Source organism: Nerophis lumbriciformis, linkage group LG23 (genome assembly GCF_033978685.3).
Source record: "Nerophis lumbriciformis linkage group LG23, RoL_Nlum_v2.1, whole genome shotgun sequence".
NCBI classification, from domain to species: Eukaryota; Metazoa; Chordata; class Actinopteri; order Syngnathiformes; family Syngnathidae; genus Nerophis; species Nerophis lumbriciformis.
This window is the reverse complement of record NC_084570.2, coordinates 22,177,348-22,189,423: the sequence shown is the minus strand read 5'-3', so window position 1 is coordinate 22,189,423 and position 12,076 is coordinate 22,177,348. Positions and strand designations below refer to the sequence as shown.

General features: G+C 40.9%; 1 protein-coding gene across 1 annotated transcript in view; it reads right to left on the bottom strand.

The window, feature by feature from the left end:
• Positions 1 to 916: 916 nt before the first annotated feature.
• LOC133622324 (beta-1,3-galactosyltransferase 1-like) overlaps positions 917 to 12,076 on the bottom strand; it is a 331,493-nt gene continuing 320,333 nt past the window's right edge. The window contains exon 3 of the mRNA XM_061984937.1: positions 917 to 2,948. Within this exon, the coding sequence (XP_061840921.1) occupies positions 1,747 to 2,733 (987 nt within the window). The 5' untranslated portion in view covers positions 2,734 to 2,948 and the 3' untranslated portion in view covers positions 917 to 1,746. The remainder of the gene's footprint in view (positions 2,949 to 12,076) is intronic.

The window sequence follows — 12,076 nt, the reverse complement described above, 5'->3', positions numbered from 1 at the left end:
CCATGGACACACTTGCTAGCTAGCGTTGGCCGTATTGAGCTAACTAGCCCAGTTTGTAGCAGCCCGAAACGGCCTACAAGCTATAGCTAAGATTTAGCTCGTTAGCTAGTCGGCCGTCAATCATATATTAGGTATAGTTATAGTTATATTGAAATTTGAGTGTACTTCACAAAACTACTGCAGTTTTTTGAAGTACATTCTGCTGTATTGATTTTAAAACTATATTTCCTAACCTTATGTGTTTTTTTCTCTTTAAAAGGGATGATGCATGTTACAGTGGTGCTGTTTTGGGGGGCGAAGCACACACTTAATAGATTTTTCAATTTCCAAGGGTGGAGATCATTTGAGCTCGTAAATTGTCCTCCTTTTTTTTTTGGCTGATATCAGAAAAATGTCGGATTGGGACACCCTTATTTGTAATCAGTCCAAATGGCGAATGCAACAGACCGGTACTGATCCACTTTGAGAAGGGGTGTCCAAACCTTTTGACTTGGGGGCCGCAATGGGCAAAATATATATATATATATATATATATGTATGTACAGTATGTGTGGGAAACAATCACAAGACTACTTCATCTCTACAGGCCTGTTTCATGAGGGGTTCCCTCAATCATCAGAAATCTCCTGATGATTGAGGGAACCCCTCATGAAACAGGCCTGTAGAGATGAAGTAGTCTTGTGATTTTTTCCCACACATACTGTACATACATATATATATATATATATATATATATATATATATATATATATATATATATATAACTATATATATATATATATATATATATATATATATATATATATATATATATATATATACATACATACTGTATGTATATATATATATATATATATATATATATATATATATATATATATATATATATATATATATATAGCAGCTATCTAATTAATAATAATATAATTGAATATTAAGAGTGTGGGAATGTTTGACTCCTACCTTGTTTACTTCCGTGACAACCTCCCTAAAGTTTTGTAATCAATCAGAAATATCAAGCAGCTAAAATGCGCCAAACAATTGTGGAGAGAGCGTTTTGCATTTTTCCCATCAGGCATTGTAGTGGCCTCAAATGGGTGCAATTTTGAATTATGTATGGTGCTTTGACATTTGTTAAAATATCCACAAAATTCAGTTAGCAGGTTGTGTTATGTGCGTGTCTGTTGACCTTTTGTGTTAGTTTATCTGCACCACGAGTGGGAAAGGTTGTTTGGATTGGGTCATATAAGTGAATACTGTGCCACCCACACTAAAATTCATGGTCGCTGACCTGCTTAACTCACGTTGTCCACAAGATGGTGACAAATTTACAGCAATTAGGCTGTCAGAAATTCAAAATGAATCTCCTTATTAAACTTGTGACGTCGTCGTAGTTTGGACACCCCTGACTTTGAGGGTTCGAATATGTCAACAGTTAAGGCATGGTGCTCTTGGCAAACACAAGAAACAGCTTGGTGTGTTTTCTTTTTTTTTTTTTTTTTTTACACCTCCTTAAAAAAGTTTCTCGATGCCATAAGAGCGAGTGTGCAAGGCCGGATGCACTTGAATGGACGAGCATGTTTTTGGCCTTGTGCTCAAGAAACTCCCAGCAGGGCAGTCTGCTTTTTAGACAAAGCACTGGAGGGTCCGTCAATACTCTGCTCTCAGCGCTCGTCGTTTGCCCACGTTGGAAACACAGCGTGAAAAAGGTCAATCGATAGCCGACTCGCAGAGTCCCAGATCTCGCTAACATTTAAGGTGCTTCTTGCTGGTCATGTCGTTCCAGATGCGGTGCATTTCTTCTGGGGAGATCTGGTGGACGGTGACCACTCGCCGGTAGCGGCAGAGGCTGTAAGCCATCTTCCAGTGGTTGAAGCCGCTGTTCTGGAAGGGGTGGATGCCCAGTTTGCGCAGGCACACCCCCACGTACACGTCCTCCAGGTGCAGGAGCCTGGTGTGCAGCGAGGTTTGGTATATGAGCTCGGCCACGTCCGCGGAGAAGACGTAGCCGGTGCCGGAGCAGAACGGCGGGTACTTGCTGTCCGGGTACAAATCTCTGGGCATGTACCACTTGCTTCGCATGTCTCGGATCGGCCCGCCGTTGATGACGTAACCGGTGAAGTATCTCCGCCTGGGCTTGGTGGTGGGCTTCAGCAGGTTGTAGACCAGGTTCTCCATGTTGACAAAGATGTCGCTGTCTGTTTTGAGAACATACTGGGCTCTGGCGCAGTACGTGGCCACCCAACGCATGCCCATCAGCGTCTTGAGCGTCAGGTTGTGGTAGGAGTCGACGAAATCCTCAACGACCACGTCGTGAAAGATCTGGCTCTCCTGCTCCAGCATCTGGTTGAGGACGACGTCCGTGCTGCGCCCCAGCAGGAAGAGAGTGACCACACGCACGTCCGGGAAGGTGGTCTCGTCGCCCCACGTCTCTCTGATGGCCTGCCGCGCGTCAAATTCCTTATGAGTGGTGCTGATGAGGATGACGAGAAACGGCGGCTCGGCCTCGCACTTCTTGGCCTCGTTGATGAGGTAGCCAAAGTCGTGCGGGTTGAGCGACCGCGTGCGGTAGTTGCCGAAGGCGGCGCTCTTGTTCAGCTTGGGCGCCTTGCGGACGAGGATGTTCATCTGGCCCACGTAGGACGAGGAGGGGCGGGACACGCTCAGGTACCACAGAGCGCTGGCCCAGCAAACCACCGTCAGCAAGTACAAACAGGAGACCTTTGAAGGCATCGCTGTTCACGTCGTTACCAGCGGGGGCAGCATGGGAAACTCTCGGAGCGGTTCTCCATGGGGTGTCTTGGATCAGGAGGTACAGCTTGAGGCCGCCTCCTTCTCGCATCCACTCCTAACAACCTTGACTATTTAGCAATGTGACGGAGGAGACATGTTTTCTTAACATGGCCAAGGCCTTAGTAGGGACCGCTTTCAACTCCCATTGACGGCACCTGAAATTAAGAGATAAAAAGAGGTGTCAGTGACAAACGACATTAAAGAGGAAAGAGCATCAAGACAAAAATTTTGCATGTTTATCTTTATATTAGGGCTGCAACAACTAATCGATTAAATCGATTAAAATCGATTATAAAAATAGTTGGTGATTAATTTAGTCATCGATTCGTTGGATCTATGCTATGCGCATGCGCAGAGGCTAGGTTTTTTTTTTAAATTTTTTTTCAACCTTTATTTATAAACTGCAACATTTACAAACAGCTGAAAAACAATAATCAAAATAATAGGGGTGTAACGGTACGTGTATTTGTATCGAACCGTTTCGGTAAGGGGGTTTCGTTTCGGTGCGGAAGTGTACCGAACGAGTTTCCACACGGACATATTAAGTAGCGTACTGCACGTTGTGTAAACAATACTCAAAATGCCGGACATTCGAAGCATTTATGAAACTCCGCCCTGACAGCTCCGCAAAAGAGGACATGTCCGGTGAAAAGAGGGCGGTGTTTCTTAAATGCCTCAAATGTCCGGCATTTTGAGTTAGAGTTGCGTGTATTTTCAATGTACGTTCAGGGTTAAGAAGGTTAAAAACAAAACAAATTGTGAAGGTGCGCAGCAGCATTGGTGAGGGAGGGGCAGAGACAAAGAGAGCGAGAGAGTTGTGATAAACGTGCATGCGTCGTCAGGCTCTGCTTTTTATCCATACATTTATCAGATATAATTTTTTATTATCTATAGCAAGGGTGTCAAAAGTGTGCATTTTTGTAACATTTTCTTTGTTTTATTTGGCAAGTTGAAAAAACATATGTGGCGCCAGTATGCCATACTTGCCAACCTTGAGACCTCCGATTTCGGGAGGTGGGGGGGTGGGGGCGTGGTCAGGGGTGGAACAGGGGCGTGGTTGAGGGCGGGGGCGTGGTTAAGAGGGGAGGAGTATATTGACAGCTAGAATTCACCAAGTCAAGTATTTCATACATAAACATATATATATATATATATATATATATATATATATATATATATATATATATATATATATATATATATATCTACATCCTGAAAATATGCAAAGAAAACTGTGTTTAGATAATTGATACTTCAAACTTGCATAAATAAATTTTAAGGAATATAACATAACTTGGCTTCTGAGAGCTTCAAAATGTAATGAATAAAATGCTAAAGTTGTTGATAAACAAGCAATTATTTTAATAATTAAATATGGTCATTTTAAATGAATTATTATGATAATTTAAAATTAATTATTTCAAATATGTTTATTTTAATGTATAATTCTATGGCTGGATGTAATAAGGAGACAGAAAAAATACAAATAAAAATACAATTAATTTTGATGTTTTTAGCAAAAGTAATTTTTTTTTTTTAAATTAATAAATATATTTATTTTTAGGTAAGATAAACATAATAATACAATTTATCTCTAGTCTGGATGATTTAGTTCTTGTCACCCTGTTGTCCACCCGTCATAAAGAAAAGGCTGTCCTCACTCAGGTCCGCCATGGAGCTGGAGGGGGCGTGGCCTCCAGCTCCGGCTGAAAATCGGGAGATTTCCGGGAGAATATTTGTCCTGGGAGGTTTTCGGGAGAGGCGCTGAATTTCGGGAGTCTCCCGGAAAATTCGGGAGGGTTGGCAAGTATGCAGTATGCTGTTTTTTTCCCAATAAAATACTGGAAAGGATAGAAATGTAGTTTGTCTCTTTTATCCGATTATTAATCGAAGTAATAATCGACAGATTAATCGATTATCAAATTAATCGTTAGTTGCAGCCCTACTTTATATGAACGTCAGTTTCCTCTCACTGCAATGAAGGGAAGAAACGGTTCATGAAAACCCAATCGGAGGATGTGTGTCAGTCGGATCATTTTGTGTGTGTGTCTGTGTAAGAGTTGTGGAGGCATTCATGTTGCAGACAAACAGAAGAGGCCTGCTTAATGGGAGCACTTTGGATTCTTCTGGATCAAACTGTGGTACGTGTACCACTTTTGGTACGCCGGCTCCATCAAGTGGTATGCCGAAAAATGTGCTATGGCGTCCCACAATGCACCTGCTGTGAACCTGTTTTTTATGTTTTATTTATTTACTTTTTATCGTGCTCTGTTTGTGTTGTGTTGTGCTTGCTCGTTTCTCTTGTGTTTTCTTTTAACCCGCCCATTGTACAGCACTTTGGCTACCCCTGTGGTAAATTTTAAATGTGCTTTATAAATAAAGTTGATTTGATTTGATTTGATTTAGTTCCGTGCCTTGAACCGAAAGTACAAGTGCTGTTTCGTCTACTAATTGTTCATAGCGTTTCTACTCGCATGGATTCTTCACTCATCACTCCAAACAACATTTTTAAGTTTTACAATATAACTAAAACTATTCTTACTGACTAAACCGTCCCCCGTGCGATGTCTGTGGGAATCGCACACAGTATGTGAAAATAGGCGAGCACATTTCTGCCACGCTCACCATCAACACCGGTGCCCCACAGGGTTGTGTGCTAAGCCCTGGGCTCTTCACCCTCTTCACACATGACTGCATAGCCTCTTCAACATCCAATCTCACTGTCAAATATGCCGACGACACCACGGTACTTGGGCTCATCAGGAACAATGATGAGACAGCATACAATGCAGAGGTCCAACAGCTGGCTTCATGGTGTGCTAACAATAGTTCTTAACACTAACAAAACCAAATAACTAATTGTAGACTTCCACAGGAAAGGGCAGAACAAAAACCCTCCACTTTTAATTAATAACAATCCCGTAGAAAGGGTCAAGTATTTCAATTTCTTAGGGGTGAACATAACAGAAGATCTATGCTGGGACATTAACACTGCTTCTACAGTCGGAAAGGCCCAACAACGTCTTTTTTTTTTTTAAGGAAACTAAAATGCGCAAACATTCCGCAGAAATCAATGGTCAACTTTTACAACTGTGCCATCAGCAGTGTCCTCACTTACGGCTTTTTAGTGTGGTTTGCTAGCTGCACTAAAGCGAACCAACAGGCCCTCCAGCAAGTGGTTAAAGCGGCAGGGAAAATTACAAGGACGATACTCCCAGAGATGAGTGCCATGTACACAACTCGCTGCCTAAAGCGGGTATACAACACCCTGAAGGACAGATATCACCCAGCACATGGCCTCTTCAACCTGCTACCCTCTGGAAGGAGGCATAGATCGATTCGCGCCAGGACCACCAGAAAGTCTCACAGTCTGTATCACCAGGCTGTGAGACTGCTAAATGAACAGCCTGCCCCTTTGCTACCCCGGACCATCTTATTACCTCACTCTTCACCACCTCAATAATTGTGCTCTGGACATTGCATTGCTGCAACATCAACGTAACACCCATCAGACATCCGACTGTTCCCACCCCCACGTCCCTCTATTTGCCATCTTCCTAACAATGCTAAACTGTAAAATATGGTCAACCTGCACTTCAATGCAGTTTCTATGCTGCTGGACAAAGATCAAACAAAATCTCGTTGACATGTATGACTTAAGTGTTATTATGACAATGACAATAAAGGAATTGATTGATTGATTGATTGAGTGCATAATTGTACGTGCTATCGTAATGTAACCAAGCTAGCATCGCTAGCAACAGCCAATATGCTAAGACGTTTCCGAGTGTCTGTGTTGGAATTATTAACCTACATTTTTTGTATTGTTTCAGTTTCTTAAAATTTACCAAAAATTCCGCAGCTAGTGGGTCCATGACGAAGACTTCTGTTTTGTTTGATCGACCGTTTTACTGCCTTGTTACAGACAGCGTTTGGTAACAACTAAGGTATGTAAATAAACATTTACACAATCATTATGTGGAAATAACTAATCTCGCAACATATCTGCAGAAAAATACTTTTTTCTTCAAAAAATTAGTGGGTGTGGCTTAAACACTGGTGGACTCTTTTGTCTGGAATATACGCTATTCTAGCGATATATTAATGAGTTTGCCCTCTCCTTACGTGTACGCCTGGTCGTTGCACAGCAACAGATTGTTAATTTCCTGTTGATTACCGCTTCTTTTTACACTTCTTAAACACTTATTTATTCCTCTGTTTCAAGCTAGCTTAGCAATTAGCATGCCTTCCTGTTCCCTCCTGGTGTGTAACGATGTTTAGCCTCGTCCTACCTGTAATAATAGAAATGTGGTTTATTTGCCGCACCGGAGGTGATGATTATTAACTTAGCAGAGCAGCTCCACACTGTGTATGAACATACATAGTTAGCTGCTAGCCGGGGACCAAAAATAAATGAAGTATCAGCCAGACAATTTACAATTAGGAATGTAATGCAAAATAAAAATTTTTTTGAACAATTCAGCCATTATTTTGCCCATGATGTACAGAAATAGATCATGTATCATATCAATAAATCACCTGATTAATCAGTGTTTTTTTAACATGATTAATGCGATCATTTGTGGTGAATAACTGCGTGCGTTCACCTTGGCATTATTTTAGTTTTACTGAGATTCAAAGTCTGCTTGTGTCAAACCATCTTTTTAATTTGTTCATTTCTTCTGTTATTATTTGTATTAGCTTCTGTGTGTTCTCTCCTGCTTTTTCTCTTGCTTTTTTTCCGCCACTGTAGAGTAAAAAAAAAAGATATATTATTTGACAGGAGTACATTATTGGCGCTCGCGAGTGTGAACGAATCGACGAAGCAAGTTTTAATTGTGATGAGAAAAAGAAGTTGACTCATATCACAGCGGGGAAGAGCTACAGTCTCGTTCAGCGGCGCCTCTTTAAAAGCATACACACACACGGCCCCTCCGCCCGCCCACCGCTCTCCCCCTCTGCTCTTTTCTCGTCAGCTCCTCCTTTGCCGATGTCAATGCCAGTGGATTTTACTTGTTTAAATGTTGATTCCTGTTACAGCTCAGGATTTTTGTGATTTCTGATCATTTGTGAGGGCACCTAAGGAACTTGTTGTTTTGTGTTGTGTTTTATTGTTCTCGCCTTACTTTTTATTTTGTGCCTGAATGTTTTTTTTAGTTCACTCTTCCTTGGTGAGGGGCGGACCTTGAGGCACACCTGCAGCTAATCAGTTCTTGGACTATTTAAGCTTGGCACAGACAGCTGTGCCTTGCTGGTTATTGTTTCCTGTTCCTTCCACCTCGCATGCATTTTTTTGACCTCCAAGTCCAGGTATGTTTTTTCGCCCTTATTATTCACCTAGCCTAACCTCCGTGTGTTTTTTCTGTCCTCCCTGAGGTGGATTCAATATCTATTGTGGATCATTCCTTAGTTCAGTGGGCCCGGGCTCTTCCTCTTACCGACCTCTGAGGTTCCTGCTTATTGGCTATATTATATGGTGTGCGTTTCTGCCCCACCACCTTTTGTTAACCTTGTTGGACTTAATTAAAAACTCTCCTTTTCTTGATTGCCTCCCGTCTCTGCATTCTGGGGTCAACACCTTGACCCAGTCCTAACAGTTCTGGCTTATTAACAAAGAGAAAGTTGATCCATTTAATGTTTGTTTGATCCACAGTAGGCCTTGCGATGAGGTGGCGACTTGTCCAGGGTGTACCCCGCCTACCGCCCGAATGCAGCTGAGATAGGCTCCAGCGACCCCAAAAGGAACAAGCGGTAGAAAATGGATGGATGGATGGATGATCCACAGTACTGTAAAGTGTGCAAATATAAACTCAAATATGGACTTTTGTCAAGGCTGGAATCAATTATTCATATTGACATTGTAAATTATTGATTTTTGAACCCTATTCAAGAACCAATGAAGTTTGTAAATGGAGGTTCCACTGTATTGGGTGACATTAAATAAATGGTCATGGTGGATTATCGGGATATTAAATGTTATGGAGTGTTAAAACAATGTAAAAGTGATGTAAAGAAATGGAATGTGTCTGGGTATAACACATGGCACACTGACAAAGCTTAACCTATTGTTACTACAACAATCTACAAGGTTACTGTAGGTTGCTTCTCTTTCTCCCCCTCCATTTTTCTGCATTCTTTCGTATCTCAAGTTATCATTACGTATATGTATTGTTGCATTTGAACAACTGTATTGTTGATAATAGAGGTAAATTATTGGTATTATCTATAGCGCTATTTCTATTGGTATTTGTATTGCTCCATTTGTAGTGTAATAATGCTCATTGTCATTTCTGTATTATTTTTTATTTTCGTTAACTGATTATTTGCTATCACTTTTACCATCATATTTGTACATGTCGTATTTGCTGATGTTGCTCTATTGTTGTTGTTGTTGTTGTTGTTGTGTTTGCTGTTGTTGTTTTTGTCTCTCTGTCTAATCCCCCTCTTTTCCCCACAATTTCCCCCTCTGTCTTCTTTTTTTTTCTCTTTCTATCCCCTCCTGCTCCGGCCCGGCTGCACTAAATGATAATATAAATACATTTAATAAAGTCAAATACAAATAAGGCAACAAGAGAAGAATCCTACTCTTCTCTTTTGTAAAGTAAATCTGAACAGCCGATATGGGCATCTACATCAACTATATGATTTGCCTGAGAAGCTGGACAGGACAAAAAAATAAATAAATAAAAGAAAAAAGAAAAAAAAATGGAATGTGTATATGGTTGTACAATATACCGGTACTAGTATAGTATCGCGGTACTAATGAATCAAAAACGGTACTATACTCTGTTTGAAAAGTACCGGTTCACCATATTTTTGGGGTTTTACGAGCAGAGGAGCATGTTCGGCAGCGCACACACATGGAGTACTTACAAGCAGACACAGAAAAGGGAGAATGAACGCATTTTGGTCTAAAAACTAAAGATAAAGGTGAAGTTATAACACTGAAACGCCCTCAGAAAGAGGTGCTTTAAGGCATGGCTAGCTAGCGGCTAACGTCCATCCGCAGTCGGCAGTGTTTTAGCTACTTCTAAATAACTAATCCTCGTCTCCATGGCGACAAATAAAGTGCGTTTCCTACATGTATCATTATCACTGCTGGACGAGGAATAGCTAAACATGCTTCACTACACACCGTCGGAGGATACAATAGCTCACCGGCGTCACAATGTAAACAAATGGGTGGATCTACACCTGACATCCACTGTAATGATACCAAGTACAAGAGTGTATCTAGTCGATACTACTATGATTACATGAATATTTTTTTTCGTCACAAAATATTTTTTCCTTTTTTGAAAATTCTTATAACCGTATTTTTTATAAACTCAGGAAATATGTCCCTGGACACATGAGGACTTTGAATATGACCAATGTATGATCCTGTAACTATTTGGTATAGGATTGATACCTAACTTTGTGGTATCATCTAAAACTAATAAAACGTATCAAACAACAGAAGAATAAGTGATTATTACATTTAACAGAAGTGTAGATAGAACATGTTGAAACAGAAAATAAGCAGATATTAACACTAAATGAACAAGGAGATTAATAATACATTTTTACAGTTTGTCCCTCATAATGTAGACAAAATAATAGAATGATAAATGACACAATATGTTACTGAATATGTCAGCAGACTAATTAGGAGCCTTTGTTTGTTTACTTACTACTAAAAGACAAGTTGTCTTGTATGTTCACTATTTTATTTAAGAACAAACTTGCAATAATAAACATATGTTTAATATACCCTAAGATTTTTTGTTAAAATAAAACCAATAATTAAATTTTTTGTGGTCCCCTTTATTTAGAAAAGTATAGAAAAGTATCGAAATACATTTTGGTACCGGTACCAGAATGTTGGTATCGAGACAACCACAGTGTCAACGATGCGGTCCGATCTGCATTAGCCAAACTCGCTGATTATGGTCTTCTCATCCTCGCTGGGGTCAGGGCGCCCGTCAAGCTCACTCTGGCAGTCTGGCGAGAGGAGGCGGAGAACGTAAACGTCAAACGGGGCCGATGATTAATATCAACTTGGTCTGGTTTAACAACCTCAGTGCGCTTCTAACGTGCTCGCCATCGCTCCTCCACACCTCCGAGGGGGACCGGATCAGACTTTAACAAGATACTGCTTCATTAGTCGCCATGGTGCTGCAGTTGTCACTTCAGCACCTTTGAGCTCTAATTGGACCAAAGTTGGATTTATTTAAACACAAAATATCCTTTATTAAGCGATCCTTTATGCTGCCGATTCCGATCAACCGTTAATGACATCTTGAAAATGTTTTTATGTTGAGTGCTGTTGACATCATCAACACAATAATCAAACTACTTCCTCATTCTCTTCTACAAAACCCAAAACCACCAGTAAAGTTGGCACGTTGTGTAAATGGTAAATAAAAACAGAATACAATGATTTGCAAATCCTTTTCAACTTATATTCAATTGAATAGACTACAAAGACAAGATATTTAATGTTCAACTGAGAAACTTATTTTTTTTTTGCAAATAATCATTACCTTAGAATTTAATGGCATGAACACATTGCAAAAAAGTTCTCACAGGGGCATTTTCACCACTGTGTTACATGGCCTTTCCTTTTAACAACACCCAGTAAATGTTTGGGAACTGAGGAGACACATTTTTGAAGATTTTCTGGTGGAACTCTTTCCCATTCTTGCTTGATGTACAGCTTAAGTTGTTCAACAGTCCGGGGGTCTCCCTTGTGGTATTTTAGGCTTCATAATGCGCCACACATTTTCAATGGGAGACAGGTCTGGACTACAGGCAGGGTAGTCTAGTACCCGCACTCTTTTACTATGAAGCCATGCTGTTGTAACACGTGGCTTGGCATTGTCTTGCTGAAATAAGCAGGGGCGTCCATGATAACGTTGCTTGGATGGCAACATATGTTGCTCCAAAACCTGTATGTACATTTCAGCATTAATGGTGCCTTCACAGATGTGTAAATTACCCATGCCTTGGGCACTAATACACTCGGCTGCAAACCGATCCAGTGAGAGCTGAAGATCTTGGCCAGATGAAGCCATCCGGACCACATCATCTGCAAATAGCAGAGACCTAATCCTGCAGCCACCAAACCAGATACCCTCAACGCCCTGACTGCGCCTAGAAATTCTGTCCATAAAGGTTATGAACAGAATCCGTGACAAAGGGCAGCCTTGGCGGAGTCCAACCCTCACTGGAAACGTGTCCGACTTACTGCCGGCAATGCGGACCAAGCTCTGACACTGATCGTACAGGGAGCGAACCGCCA